Source organism: Salvia miltiorrhiza, chromosome 2, assembly GCF_028751815.1.
Source record: "Salvia miltiorrhiza cultivar Shanhuang (shh) chromosome 2, IMPLAD_Smil_shh, whole genome shotgun sequence".
Taxonomy (NCBI): Eukaryota; Viridiplantae; Streptophyta; class Magnoliopsida; order Lamiales; family Lamiaceae; genus Salvia; species Salvia miltiorrhiza.
In genome coordinates, this window is record NC_080388.1 from 73,267,466 (window position 1) to 73,283,097 (window position 15,632).

Genomic DNA, 15,632 nt, shown 5'->3' on the forward strand with positions numbered 1-15,632 from the left:
TTTTTAAAATAAATAGAATATAAATTACATTATGCCATCCGGCGAGCCACATCACATTTCTGGTAACCGAAAAATAGATGCAATAGATATTTGATAAAAACTTGATAGTTTGAAGGTTTATAGAACATTTCGAAAATTTTAAAGTATTTTTTATAAAGTGGATATAATTCAGGGATTTTCATGATATTTACCCATTCGTGGTTTAACTAATTTTGATGAGTCAAACAAACTCTTTAATTTCAAAATTTAGAAAAAAAGATTACTAATATAAAATGAAGCCACAAATTATGGATAAGCCAAGTAATCTTTAGAATATCCACAAAAAATAAATGAAAACCCAATAAGAGATTAAAGCCATGTTTCACTCCGATTTGAAGCACAAATGTCTCCTTCAATGTGGGTGCTGGTCCCACCATCTGATAATTAACGTCCCGTGAAAGTACATTCGAATCAGAATCTTCCCCACCGCCCCGCCTAGCGCGTGCTCCCCACGCAGCGGCGGAAACCCCCCGCGCGTGTAGACAAACTCCGGAAAACCGCGTCGCGTCATCGCTGGTCCAAACAGCAACGTTTTTCCGACCCGACCCGAATCATCGTACCAAACGGTTGCCCGTACTGAAGAGAGAGAAAGTCTAGAGAGAGAGAGGGGAAGAAAACCACGAAACCACAAATCCGAGAATTCATTTGTGAATCAAAGCTTCCAATTTTCAAAGCGGAAAAGAAAACCCATTTCTCTGACTTCCACTATTTATTCCACATTCTTTATTACTCTTTCTCTCTCTAAACATATTATTGTATGTGTGTGTATATATATCAACTGCTTTGCTTTTTGATTTTTTTTTTACAGCATCACGGTCGATAAAATCACAAGGCACCTGAAATTTTTTTGCGAAACAAAAAACAAACAGAAATAAAGAAAGATAGAGAGAGAAAGAGGTGATGGGTGGGATTAGAAAGAGAAAGGGAATTATTGTTCGTGGGTTTATTATTTCAGCTGTATATTTTTTCACTTTGAATTCTCTACTTGTACTCTTTTTGTTCCTTTATCCCTACACCACGACCAAAGCAAACAAGAAAAATCGCAACTTTAATAAGAGCAATAATTATTATAGGTTTTTTGTTTTTGTTTTTGTTTTTGTCTTTGTTGCTGAGTGTAGTATTAGTGTGGAGTAGCAGCAGTAATTAATTGTATTTTATTAATCGGTATTCTCCAAATCGTCACCGCACATCTTTGTCAAACTCGAGTTTTTTCTGCTGTCTACCAACAATCAATAGGTTGTCTAGAGAGAGAAAAGAAATTGGGGCAATTCCAATTTTCACACACTTCTTTTCAGTGCTATTTTTATCTTTTTTTGTGTTTCTGTCGAATAAAGGGGTGGAGGAAATGTCCCTTTTCTGAACAGAAGGTTTCCGATTTTTGAAAGCCCTAAATTTTTGGGATGGGTTTTTGTCCAAATTCGTTGTTGAGTAATGGAGGAGAATTTGCTAGTTGCTGATCTTGTTTGAGCTCTGATTTTGGTTGGATTTGCTTGTTGTTGGAGAGCTGTCTGGTGGAATGGAGGTTGATGAAGGGAGCAGCAGCGGCGGAGGAGGAGAAGGAGGTGGTGGTGGTGTTGGTGTTGGTGAAAGTGTGGGGACAGCGAAGAAGAACTCGGCGGAGGGAGAGGCAAAGGTGAAGCGCAAAATGAAGACTCCTTCTCAGTTGGAAGTTCTTGAAAAAACATATGCTAGTGAGTTTCATTTTGTTTCTCTCTCTCTCTGTATATATACAATTCGAGCCTTTGTTGTAATTATAATTATAACTATAGTTATTATTCGTAGTTTAAGCTGCTTTATGTGTGTAATTATGTCTGTGTACAAATTGATTGAAATGGCTTTGTAATTTGTGTGTCTAGTTGAGACATATCCTTCAGAAGCATTGCGAGCAGAGCTCTCTGTTAAATTAGGGCTGACTGATCGGCAGCTGCAAATGTGGTTCTGCCATCGGAGGTTAAAAGACCGGAAGCCATCTGCGGAGAAGAGGCAGAAAAAGAGCACCATAACATCTGCAGTTGCGGAATTCTCTAGTGGGACTGTACCTGAAAAGGTAGTTAGCAGCTCTGATGTGGCAAATGACTCTCGTTCGGGTTTGAACCTCTTTGGGAATATGGAGCAGCAGCAGCAGCAGCAGCAACAGCAACAACGAGTAGCTCATAAGGCTGGAACTGCTGTCCCGAGGATATCAACAGAATTGCCATCCATGAGGAGATACTATGAACCACCTCTGGCTATCTCCGAACAGAGAGCAATTAAGTTTGTAGAAGCACAGTTAGGGGAACCGCTTAGGGACGATGGGCCCATTCTTGGAATGGAGTTTGATCCATTGCCGCCTGGTGCCTTTGGTGCTCCTATCGGTATATATCTCTAGCTACATATCCTGCTCAGTGATAGTTAGTTTTCCAAATTATGGCATGCTCGTTTGGTGACTTGAATATACTTCAACATTCACATATTTGGTATATGTTAAGGAAGTTTGATATTTTATTGCCATGTCTGCTTTGATTGATAACCTGTGCATGGTTGTTTCACCAGTGTCAAAACTCAATACTTTAGTTATTTCTGTAGTTCTTATCATCCTTACACACTTTTGATAGCATTTTCTGTTAGATTTACACCCAATGACCAAATGACTAGAGAACTTTCTATGGTGAAAGCACATAACTATAGGATGTGAGAACCAGAGAAAGTCATTTTTAAGGAGCTATTTGCAAGTATTTCCCTGTTGAGTAATAATTTTTGCTTGAGGACGCTCCCTAATTAATGATAGAGACAGATATATTCTGCCATTTTCAGTATAAGCAAGTGCTTGGGAATATTACTATTGTTTTACCTAATATGATAAATGGATATTGATATGAGCTGCATTTGTTGGTATCTCTTGCTACTCTGAATATAGGCTCATTGGTATGTTAACAAGATATATCTAAAATGTTCCTAGTAATATGTGATGTTTCTGGAGCCTTGCCCTAGTAATAAGTTCAGGCACTATAGCTTTTGCATAGCAAATTAGCAAGTTGAAATCGCACTCTAATACCATTAGTCAACTTGCATAGGCATAATACAGCCCCTTTTTTGGAGTACAGAGTGGTTGATACGGATTTGTGATTCTCACAAATACATTGAATGAATAAACTGAAGTAGAATGTTAATGAGTATCGCACCCACCTAATCACAGAGGTGCATCAACATGGATTCTGAACTGGATAAGGTTGTCCACATGTGCTGGAACTAATAATTAGACCTGCAGTGTGCGTGTTTTGGCCAAGCGGTAGAGTGGTTAATGCCTAAGGCCAAAGGTCTTGGGTTCGAGTCCATCGTGGCGCGGCCTGTAAATTTCTTTATTTAATACTGTTAATCTTTAAAAAAAATAATAAGGCCTGCAATACTGAAGAAGGACATCACGATCCCCGTAGAAAAAGATGGGAGCTGGTATGCCCGAAGTTGGTACCTTAACAGCAAGGGAGTGGGATGCCGATGGCAGGACCTAGCAAGCTGGATATGCCGTTGGATAATCAATATGATCTTATAAGGATCAATGGAAATGATCAAATGAAAGAATCTGGAGTGATTAATGAAGAAAATATTGCAAATAAAAATAAGTCATTTTTTATATAATCTCCGAACCATTAAAGTAATTCCATACCCACTAATCTCTTGCAATAGTGACAATACATTTTATTAAGCTACAAGACTGGGCGTACTAAGTGAAATCATTGAAAAGGGTGGGGTAAAAAACTTATTAGATATTGATTTTGTGAGAATGAAGTGATGCTCATGGATATTAGGGGATTAAGTGGACCAGGCTCTGGTGGCTATACGACAAGTTTTATTCTACCCTTGGTGCAGATTTTGCTCTTTATACTTTTTAAGTTAAAACATCTATCGTCCTGTATTAAGCATTGTACATCCTGAAAATTTTCTCAAGAGAGTAGCCTAACAATTTTTCTCATGGAACAGTTACATCAGACCAACAGAAACGAGCTGGGCGATCCTATGATGCCCACTTATATGAGAGGTTGGATGCTAAACCAATCAAGGTCAGGGATCCTTTTTGGAGGGTTTGGTTACAACTCCTCCTGTAATAAAAAATTGGATGGGTATTTCAGTCCTTTTCATTTGGATGGATTCTTCTGTTTTCCATCAATTGACAACAATTTATGTTTATGATGTTCTTTAAGTGTGCAACATTGCTGCCTAAGCTTTTTAGTATTTCATTAAGTGCAAAAATTGATTGGCTATATACTCCTTTCTATATCTTCTATAGATCCATTTTCGCTTTTTTCCTAACTAATATAGCAGCTGATATTTCTCATGAATAATCATGTACAAAAAAATACATATATACATATGGGAATTTTTGAGGAACTAAAGTAGGTTCACCGTGTCTTTGTTTTTTAAATGTGAAACCTACATCTATTGCATGAAATTGGCGGGAAAATTTTACTGCAGAATCAGAGACTTTTCTTTTCATTCCCTGTACTCCGTAACTTACCATCATCCTTGTGTATTAGAGTTATCAGTTCTTTTTTCTTTTTGCAGTACAGAGCATCAGTTCTTGAGTGTAATATTTTCTAGATGATTTTTTTTCTTTACTTGCATCTTGTTGATATCAACCAAAATGCAAACAGTTGAGGATACTAAAAGTCAAACTTATCAGGGTGCCTCTAGGGTTGTCCACGAATACCAGTTTCTCCCAGAAAAGCCGTCGACGAGAACTGACCCATATGAACGAGTGCCACATTATTATGGTTCGCCCCCTGATGTTCTGAATTCTCGAGTCCCATTACCCACTGGAAGACCAGTGATACGTAGCAATGAACAAGGAGCATCTGGATATCTTCAAGGTCAAATGCCAAGTTTGAGTCTTTTGCCTCAGCAGGGCAGGCAGGAAGCACACTTATCTCCAGCTCCTGGAGAAGTGGATGTTGGTCCACTAACAGCTCCTGTGGTTAACACGAACGTTGATTCTCAGCTTTTCGTTCACCCAGGTAGTGTATTTGATAATCAGATTACGACACCAGAGAGGCGCACGGTACTCGACCCTGAGAGGTTGGAGAGGAAACGCAAGGTGCTCTACTGCTCTTTTATATTGTTATTAATAGTTTGGTTTCTATAATTTTGTTGTGTAATTATACTATTCTGCCGGAGATGCAAAATTGTGTTTCCTTCTAACAATACAAATAGTAACATCTTTGCCTCAACACGATCAGTTCAGAATTGAGTCATTTGATTGCCAAAGGATGGGATTCCAATTTTGTCAATGTTCTTGCATTATAAGTTGCAGGCTGAAGAGGCTAGAATAGCCAAAGAAGTTGAAGCTCATGAGAAAAGGATCCGTAAGGAGTTAGAGAAACAAGATATTTTAAGGAGAAAGGTATTGCTTCAGCTAATTCTTATGGCTTTCTGTGTGTGGTACTTTAATATTACATATTCCTAGTGTTACTAATTTCATTACTTTAAATTCATACATGCAATTGTCTTTTGCTGACATGTATATATATTATTCTGTAGAAAGAAGAACAAATGAGGAAAGAGATGGAAAGGCAGGACCGGGAACGACGGAAGGAGGAAGAAAGACTGTTGCGTGAAAAGCAGCGTGAAGAGGAGAGATGCCAGAGGGAGCAAAGGCGTGAGATGGAACGAAGGGAGAAATTTTTACAGAAGGAGTACATCAAAGTTAGTTCAAATTCTTTCTGCTCAGTTATAATTTTCTTTCCTTAATCATTTGTCAGCTAGTAAGACTACTGAATTATTTGTACTATCCACTGTCCCAGGCAGAAAAGATGAGGCTGAAAGAGGAAATGCGCAGGGAGAAGGAAGCTGCAAGGCTCAAAGCTGCTAATAATAGGGCTGCTGCTCGTAGAATAGCCAAGGAATCCATGGAACTGGTTGAAGATGAAAGGTTGGAACTCATGGAAATAGCAGCCTTAAATAGGGGATTACCCTCAATTTTGGCACTTGACAGTGAAACTTTACAGAACCTTGACTTGCTTAAAGGTATCAAGTTTAATATATATGTTATCCTCATCTTATCTTATCGACTCATTTCTTAGCCATCGTATTGACCTATTAATAAAGCACTAATGATTCCACTGTGATTTACATAACTGATATCAACTTATATATTAAGAACTTCGTACGTTCTCCTTGAGTTGCCGCCATCTTCTTGATGTACTTGCTTTCTTGCCATCAATTTATATATTCTATTTTGAGTACCATGCGAACTTCCATTCTTTAGATAAGCTCCCAGAATTTCCGCCCAAGTCGGTGCACTTGAAGAAGCCTTTCCATGTCCAGCCTTGGAGTGACTCGGAGGAGAACCTTGGGAATCTTCTTATGGTGAGTTAACTCTTCCTTTTGCCAGTTGGTCCATTATTCTCAATGATCATGCCTGCTGCATTTCTTGCTATATTTCATTATTTGTATTGTTCTTGCTATTGATGTTATCATTACAATTGCAAAATGAAGTGGACGCTGATTTCTGAAAAGAAGACAAAAGATATATTGTATGAAATATGACTAAATATCTAGGATCAGGTCCCAAATTCTACTTTTTCCACTGCACATGAATAGTTTGGTATTGCAATTCTGTAATTGAGATGTATACCTATAAAGGTGGTATAAAGGACTAAGGCTCTATACTGTTGATGGTAATATGATGGCTCATTTTATTTTACAAATGACATCCAAAATTTATATCTCATCACATGTTAAAAGCACTTTGGAAGTTTAGAGTGCTTAGCATTGATCTTTAAGCTCTATTAACTGTCTGCTTTCTGGAGGTTGCATATGATGCTTGCCCAAAGCAGTATATTAATTGGAATAGAATCGGTAATTTTTTAGGTTCTTAGCATATTTATCGGGTTTTCTCAGCATGCGGTTTTCAAGAACCCAGTTGTTGCTTTGTTGCATGGCTTCATAGGTTAATTTCCTGTGGAATTGTATTTAACCTGATTTGTTGAGGATATCTTATGGTTCCTTGCCTGTAAATTATGTAGGTTTGGAGATTCTTGATATCTTTTGCTGATGTTCTTGGCCTGTGGCCTTTCACTCTGGATGAATTCATTCAAGCGCTGCATGATACCGTAAGTTTTGAAATCTGTTCTGCACATCTAAAGAAGTGATATGTGCGATGTGGCTTTCTCTTTTAGTTTAAACACTGGTATCCTCAATGCATGTAGGACCCAAGGTTGTTGGGTGAGATCCATATAGCTCTTCTGAGATCCATTATAAAAGACATCGGAGATGTTGGCAGAGCATCGGATCCAAATTCTGCTGGCATCCCTGTCGGGGGACATCCACACATTGTTGAAGGGGTGTGTTTTACTTGTTTCCTAATACTAATTGATTGTGATTTGTGATGCATCAGAACTTAGTTATGTTATGGTTATCTATAACAGGCATATGCTTGGGGTTTTGACTTGCTTAGCTGGCAGCGTCACCTGAATCCGTTAACTTGGCCTGAAGTATTGCGGCAGTTCGCTCTCTCTGCAGACTTTGGGCCAAAATTAAGGAATTCAGATATCAAACCAGCATGTTTCCAGAATGACAGTGAGGCATGATCTGTTCATTTGCTACATTTTGCTACATATGGGTTGTATTTGTTGTTCCTTAGTCCTGCTTTTGCATGTGTGATATGTATACATAATACATCTCTCGAGAAACTGCTTAATATTTTATTTTTCCATATTGTCATATTGAAGCTTTTGAAAATTTAAAATTTATCTGCATTTATCACTATTTTGTTAGAATAGGTCGATCTAAGAGTGTCAATTTGAGGCATAATAGAATGGAAAAATATCAGTTAAAAAGATCCCTTAGAAATGGTTTGGTTTTGTACGTATTTTTATGAAGTTCTAATTATTTTAGTTAATTGCAGGGTGATAATGGTGCAGATACAATATCCAATATACGAAGTGGAGTAGCTGCTGAGAATGCTGTTTCCATTATGCAAGAAAGGGGTTTCTCGAATTCTCGAAGATCCCGGCATCGATTGACTCCCGGAACAGTCAAATTCGCTGCATTTCATATTCTTTCATTGGAGGGAAGTAAGGGACTTTCGATATTGGAAGTTGCTGACAAGATTCAGGTAGACTCCATTGCTTTCTTACCAGTATGATTATGTCTTGTTATGCTGCTGACCAGAAATATCATTCTGCGTGAAGAGATCTGGTCTCAGGGATCTCACAACAAGTAAAACTCCAGAAGCATCTATTTCTGCTGCTCTGTCAAGGGATACAAAACTGTTTGAGAGAACAGCTCCTTCAACTTATTGTGTACGCTCTCCTTATCGGAAGGATCCTGATGATGCAGAGGCGCTTCTCTCTGAAGCTAGGGAGAGAATTCGGGTGTATCAAAATGGAGATGTTGATGAAGAAGAACCAGATGTTGAAAAGGATGATCTTGAAAGAGATCAAGACTCTGAAAGTGATATTGGGGATGATCCTGATGTTGATGACTTGGATGCTTTGGCCAAGTTAAAGGAATCTTCTCATTCCAGCGAAACAAGCAAATTTGAAGATATCTCTGGATATGGCAACGACAATTCCTGTAGTGAGTTGTTGGGAACTGCAATCTTGAAAAGCAGTTCAATGTTGACTGAATCAGCTAATGAGATGAAAGATAATGGAACAATGGCTGTCTCATGTGTCGATGCTTCTGGGGCTAACTCTCAGGTGTCCGCTTATGATCTTGAAGACAATGTAGTTGATGAATCTGGTCCTGGAGAACCATGGGTTCAGGGACTTACTGAAGGAGAGTATGCAGATCTCAGCACTGAAGAGCGTCTAAATGCTCTTGTTGCCTTGATTGGTGTAGCAAATGAAGGAAATGCAATCCGTGTCGCCTTGGAGGTATGTTTGAGTTCGAACCAAATTATTGTACTCTTTTGCTTCTCTTTCTCTTACTTGATTGAGAACTTTCCAGGAACGGTTGGAAGCTGCAAATGCATTAAAGAAGCAAATGTGGGCTGAGGCACAACTTGATAAGCGTCGAATGAAAGAGGAGCATATTTTTAAATCACACAGAGCTGAACATGTTCCTCATGGTATTGAGAACAGGAGAAGTCCATTAAATATTGTTCCTATGAAAAAAGAGTCCTCATCTGCAAACCCTGAGTTCCAGCTGGTTGACTTGAATGATCAACAGAACGAAGAACATTATATTAATAACATTGCTACCGAAAAGAATCCTCTAATGGAAGAATTTTCTGTAGTTCCTGACAACTTGATGCTTCAGCAATCTGTGTATGCTGCTGAAAAGTCACGATCAGAGCTGAAAGCTTTTATTAGTCATAGGGCTGAGGAGATCTATGTATATAGGTCCTTGCCACTCGGACAGGACCGGAGGCGCAATCGATACTGGCAGTTTGTTGCATCACTATCTCGAAATGATCCTGGATCTGGTAGAATATTTATCGAGTTACCAAATGGTGTTTGGAGGCTTATTGATTCCGAAGAGGTATATGTTTTTTCTTTAGCTTTTTGCTCTTTTTAGGTTGATGACTCACTTGGGAGATTACTCTTGTCAGTTTAGGTGCATCATTTGATAATTATTTCGTGTATGAACAAGTTGTTTCTTTTCCTCTACTTCTATGATGAATCATGTCCCTTCTCCCTTATGTGACATCTGCTAGTAACTAAATGATTTGGCTCCGGCTTTCATATTCGTCCAGCATAGGATGATAGCAGTTGGAAACAATGAGAGTTCAATAGTATCTATTAGTGTTTCTATTTTCATTTAAGCATGTATGGGTCCCTGATTGTTGTCACTAATGATGCTTATGTTCAATAAATTTGGAGTCTTCACGAATTTCAAAACTATTATTATTGCATCTCTTTTCCCTAGATTAATAAACTTCTGATTGTCTTAATATTTTCTTATCCTAGTCTAAATTTTTTAAGGATGTCATCTTTTCAAGGGGTGCGAATATCTTGCAAGATTGCAATTTAGTTGACAAGATATTCTTTTGTGTGAAATGTAGGGGTTCGATGCTCTGTTATCATCTTTGGATGTCCGTGGAACGAGAGAATCTCATTTGCATTCAGTATTGCAAAGTATTGGGCCAACTTTTAAAGAAACTGCTAGGAAAAAATCATCTTGTTTACTTTCTGGTGGACATGACCTTGTTGACGTCAAGAAGGAAGTTAAGCTTGACTCGTGTTTTCGTATATATAGTCCGAAGGGATTATCCTATGCATCATGTTCACCAGGACCATCGATGCCACTCGCTGCAAATCTTGTAAATAATGGAGCCGAGGAGAATGATATAAATCAAAGATACAAGGACTTTGAGTGGATATGGAAAGAATGCTTTGCTTCGAATGTATTCCGAGCACTGAAGCATGGCTCACTACGGCAGCCACAGCTGCTGGAAATTTGCAATTGCTGCCATGTCTTGTTCTCATGGGAGGAAAATCACTGCCCTTTTTGTCATAGAACTTACAGCACTTCCAAGGAAACTTTGAATTTTGCAGAGCATGTTGCTAAATGCAGAATGAACCAGAGTGAAGAGTTTGACGACATCGTATTTGACATCTCTCTTCCCCCGAGAATCGTATTGCTGAAAGTTCAATTAGCTACAATTGAGGTTGTTTGTTGTCCCTTTCTTTTATAGCCTAGAAATCCATTATTAATGCTTAATCATTTTGTCATCCATTCATTTCCATCGCTGATTGTTCAGTAAAAATCTGCTTTCTCAACTTACATGTTCCTGCCTTTGCAGGCATCTATTCCCTCAGATGCTCTCGAATCCTTCTGGTCAGACGAATACAGAAAATCTTGGGGCAGGAAGTTGCATATGTCATTGATGGCTAAAGAGCTTCTTCAGGTCTCTTCGGTTCCGATTCTTTACTGTCACCCGACACTTTTGCATTTGTTATCCCGTTCCGAACTCTACTAGAACTATGTCTCCACATAATTCATTCGGTATGTATGTTTCACTTTTTTGTTACTAAATGTCGTGTTGCTGCTGTTCAGTGCTTGACGTTGCTGGAAGATAGCATCAAGAGGGAATTTTTGTCGGTGAATTACGAGACCTCCTCTGAGATATTGAGTTCCTCCAAAGTCGTAGGATGTTCATCGAGACCTGGAGTGGTTCCGATACCTCCATGGATGCCTCTTACTGCGCCTGCCGTGGCTTTAAGGCTCATGGATCTCGATGCATCCATCTACTATACGTACGAGCATGAGGAAACTTGTCAGAAAAACGGCGAAGATGGGTATTTCAATGTAAGAATTTCTGCTTAATAGATTTCCTCCAATTATTTAGTAGGTTATTTATCTGTTCTCCTCCGGCTAAATGAACTCTCTTGTCGAACTCCTGCTTGTCCAGAACTTCTCGTCGTCGTATTCTGCATTCGGGTGTTCGGTGGATAATCCTTCACAAGCTGGATCGTCTCGACTGGATAACTGCTGGGTTGATCTCCGTAATGGCCGCTCCGTCCTCAAGCGAGGCCGGGGGCGCCCAAAAGGTCCGAGCCGCACTCGTGGAGGAAAATTTCAGAGTAGGGCGGTCAACGCTCGAGAGGAACCATGTAACGCGAATGCAAGAAAGGACAAATTTACTCAGCTGCCGGGTTGGAGAGGGCGGACACGTGCACGAGGTAGAGGCAGTAAGAAAGGCCGTCGCTCCATTAGAAGCCGGCAAAAGCCTGCTCCGAGAGCGATTGGGAGTGTTCTCAACAAAAGAGGCGGCAAGGGCATCGTCCACGACGACGATACCGCAGAGGTACACCAAGAGGAGTGGAATTTGGCAGCGACGCCGGTCGAAATCGAGGGTGCCGGAAACGTTAGCAGTTCCGAAAGATCGGAGTTCGATAATGATAACGAGAACGACAATGGTCGAGCATCGGCAGACGAATTTGACGACCTTTATGCGGATGGATTTTCCGGTGCCGGGAGTCGGAATTTTACCGAGAGTGTCGATTACGGGAAAGGCGATGAGCATGGCGAAGATGCGGATGATGTTGATTATGACGACGACGAATACAATGATGAGGAAGACGATGATGGCGTGGATGAACGCGAAGACTACTTTGCCGAAGGATACGTCAACAGTGACTATCAAGAAGAAGAGGGAAACCCGACCGCAGGCAGAGAGCGAGTTCAGAACGCGGCGGGGAGCTCCGATGGGGACTCACCGTCGTCGTCGTCTTCCTCCGAGTACAGTTACTAACGTTTGGCACCTCAAGAAAGGGAGATATACTTATATTGAAGTAGTGTAGCTGTAATCAATAATTCTGTCTCATCTTTCTTTTGGAGCCATAGCTGACTTTAACTTAAACTGGATAGTTTTAGGCATCAAACGGCGACGTTTTGTTGTTATAGGAAAAACGTAGTTGAAGGATAATTTTCACCAGTGTATTTTCTGTGTTTCAAATATTTAATTAAATGGATGAGTGAAATGTGTGTCGATCCAAAGATGAAATTATTTGATGATTCACAATTTCTTTGGGCTGATTTTTTAGTATTTTAAGTGACGGAATTTGTTAGGCCTTTCGAATTATATTAATTTGGCTTAGTATTTTTATTCTTAAGAGTAGGATTCTCCAATTCTCAAGCCAAACTATGCATGTGTGTTGGTCAAACGATAAATGATTAATGCCTAAGACTAAAGATCTTGGGTTTAAGTCCCATGTGGAGCGGTCTTTAAATTTCTTTATTTAATACCGTAAATTTATAAAAATAAAATAAAAATGAATCAAACAAAACTAATTTAAATGATAAAAATAATCAAGGACCTTGAGATATCCCAAAGTTTTAATCCATCAAAGTAAACAAGATATTAACCAACTATTTTTATCTATCAAGATTAATTCTCCAAAATGAACGCCCCCTAATAGAATAGATTTTAATGACAAACTGAGCTTACTAGTTTAATTAATAGGGTGTTTGAAACCACAAATAGAGGGCAAGGGTTCAAAACCCAAGCGCGTGGAGCACATTATTTTAAAGAGTTTATAAGCTCTTAAAATTTATAAGTTGTCAAAGTATTTGGTAATTTAACTTAAACTAGATAGAGAAAATCATTATTAAAGATAGAAAATCAAAAAGAGATGAAATTATAATGATATATGATGAAAATAAAAAATCATAGTTAAGTTACTTTTGTAAAATAAGTGTTGATTATAAGACAATGAGAAAATAAGTTGGGATAGATGAACTTATTTTTTGGAATGCTTATAAGCTCTTAGAATTTATATATTTACAACTTTTAAATTCTTTAGGATTTTATTTTACCAAACACGTTAAAGAAGTTTATAAGCTCTTAAATAATTTATAAGTTATTTTAAAAAGTTTATAAACTCAGCTCAGCCAAACACCCTCTAACACTCTGAATTGATATTGACACTTCACTTTCAAATATAAGTTTAGGGTGTGAGATTTAATTTTATTTATGTGGTTGATTTATGTTGTCCACTTTAATGTTGTGCGTTGACTGCGTAATATAGATTATTAAGGATCAACTAAATGACATGTAAAAAATTGATTATTCTGTTATATGTATATTTTTTTTTATTTAATATTTCCATACGAGCTTTGGATTGTCATTTTCAATTACTCAAAATTTTTAACATGGACCATAAAGTGAACATCGGAGTTGTGTTTATGATATTTTTGTATTATTTTTTTAACTCAAGTATGAAGTAACCACTTGAGTTGAAATACTAATTTTCTTGTTATTCTTTACTCTTAGTAGTATTTTCTAACACATTATTTGAGATATTATTTCTCACACCTTTGCCTTAAGAACCTTGCAGAGTTGTAAATATGACTAGTAAATTTTAGAAGAAACAAAAAATCGTCATATAAAAATATGCTAATCAGTCATTTCACTTAATTAATTGATATAACAAATAATCTTCCTGCCATAAATTCTACTAATAAAAATGCAGATTCTAATAAAAATTTATATATAATTTTACAAATGATATCGGTTTACACTTGTTCGGTTGTAGTGAAAGCTATAAAAGGTAATAATAATGTCACATCACCACAGTAAACTTAACAAACCGACGCAAATTTATTGAAGATAGAAATTACCATTTTGGGAAAAGAGTCATAAACGGTAAAACAAACAAAATACAAAATACATGCGCATTTGGGAAATGTCTAACCTACACATTACGCATTGCACATCGACGGTAAGATCTTGACGCGTGGACTGTACGAAAAGTGCTTCGGTTCCCCCTTAAGTTCGACCGGTCCGGGTTTCTTCAATATAACACCGTCAACAAAAATTGTTGACTGTTTTCTTCCCCCAAAATACCGCTTGCTGCTTAGTAAAATGACACGTTAGCCTATTATTAATATAGTCATAACTTAGGTTTTTTGAATCTTGGTAGGCCACGTTTCGCAAATAAGTGGAATGGAGAAATAATTTGTTTTTTTATTCACCGTCCGATCATCTTAGTATTTTCCGTTGAATGTAAAAAAGCTTTAGCAATTTCGTGAAGGCCTTATAGTAAGAAGGCTCATGTTTCTGAAATTTTAAAAATCGTCTGCGATTTGAGACTATTCTGGCGACTCATTTGGCTTACCATGGATACGACGAGCAACGCCGAATCGGGTATTTCCTCTTTATTTTTTTTTTCAAGAATGTAGATTTTTCCCTTTTTCGGCTGAGGATGAAGTTTTAATAATGTATATTGTGTTTGTATTTTTACTGTATCTGTGTTGTTTTGGTTTAGGAAAGTAATCAATGTGAGGAAGTATATAAAAAAAAGGGCCAAATTATTGTCCAAAAATGCAATAAATGTTTCGTATAGGGTTGACAACAAATTTGGGACTATTCGGTTAATAATGATAGTTCATCCCACCGCAAAATCAGTAGTCCACAAAATTTTGGTCTTCTTCCTTAATATAAAAGTACTTACCTTGAATAAAAATTTAGTTAAAGCATAATACATTTGCAAGTTCATCTTTTTGTTGTAGTGTTCAACCGTAAGAATGAATAAGTAATATCATTTTTCCCTTTATTACAGTGGTTGCTTTGACACCCAGATGCCAACTATGGTATATTGGAGAAATACGTGAATTGTTGTCGGAGGCGAACCTATCTACTTTGCGTGAGTCGTGCCTAGGCCATCTAATGGACATCCATGAGATACAGTTTCAAGGAGAATTAATCAAATTGTTGTGTAAAAGGCTACATTCTACTAGCCTTGATAAAAATACCTTAGCGTTTAACTTTGGTGATCATGAAGTTCAATTTGGAGGAGCGGATTTTTGTGTTATGACAGGGTTAAAGTTTAGCGGTGAAACTGCACTTCCGAAACATTCTAAATTCCATGGTCTAGTTTTTCTTTCTCGGACTAATTTGGTATTCGCTGATATAGAGAAGGAATTTAGGAAGGAGTGTGATGCTAGCGACGGAAAGTCGGTTAGAAGTTTGAAGTTAGCGTATTTACTACTCATTTATGGACTGTTGGTCTTCAGTGATCAAGACACTGGGACTGTTGTTTCATATCAGTATCTTGTTGGTGCAACTCATCGGTTGAAGCGTGCAGTGTCCTCCGTTGGCCAAGATATGCAGGCTAAGTCATTGGAAGCTTATGACTTTTTGCACGCGCTACAATGTTGGGCCTATGAAG

General features: G+C 38.1%; 1 protein-coding gene across 3 annotated transcripts; it reads left to right on the plus strand.

Moving 5' to 3' along the window:
- The first annotated feature begins 280 nt into the window (after nucleotides 1-280).
- LOC131009191 (homeobox-DDT domain protein RLT2) lies at nucleotides 281-12,484 on the plus strand. 3 transcript variants are annotated; one of them, XM_057936441.1, is made up of 18 exons: nucleotides 281-1,730; nucleotides 1,896-2,393; nucleotides 3,997-4,076; nucleotides 4,697-5,107; nucleotides 5,318-5,413; nucleotides 5,551-5,715; nucleotides 5,814-6,036; nucleotides 6,278-6,378; nucleotides 7,038-7,124; nucleotides 7,221-7,355; nucleotides 7,440-7,595; nucleotides 7,919-8,128; nucleotides 8,205-8,891; nucleotides 8,965-9,498; nucleotides 10,022-10,627; nucleotides 10,763-10,867; nucleotides 11,017-11,268; nucleotides 11,372-12,484. In XM_057936441.1, the coding sequence occupies exons 1-18, from the start codon at nucleotides 1,556-1,558 to the stop codon at nucleotides 12,212-12,214; spliced, it is 5,364 nt and encodes a 1,787-aa protein (XP_057792424.1). In that variant the 5' UTR covers nucleotides 281-1,555; the 3' UTR covers nucleotides 12,215-12,484. The 3 variants fall into 3 exon arrangements, with proteins under 3 accessions (XP_057792424.1, XP_057792425.1, XP_057792426.1); XM_057936442.1 differs by having other exon boundaries at nucleotides 5,324-5,413; XM_057936443.1 differs by lacking the exons at nucleotides 281-1,730; nucleotides 3,997-4,076 and having other exon boundaries at nucleotides 2,183-2,393.
- The last annotated feature ends 3,148 nt before the right edge of the window (nucleotides 12,485-15,632 follow it).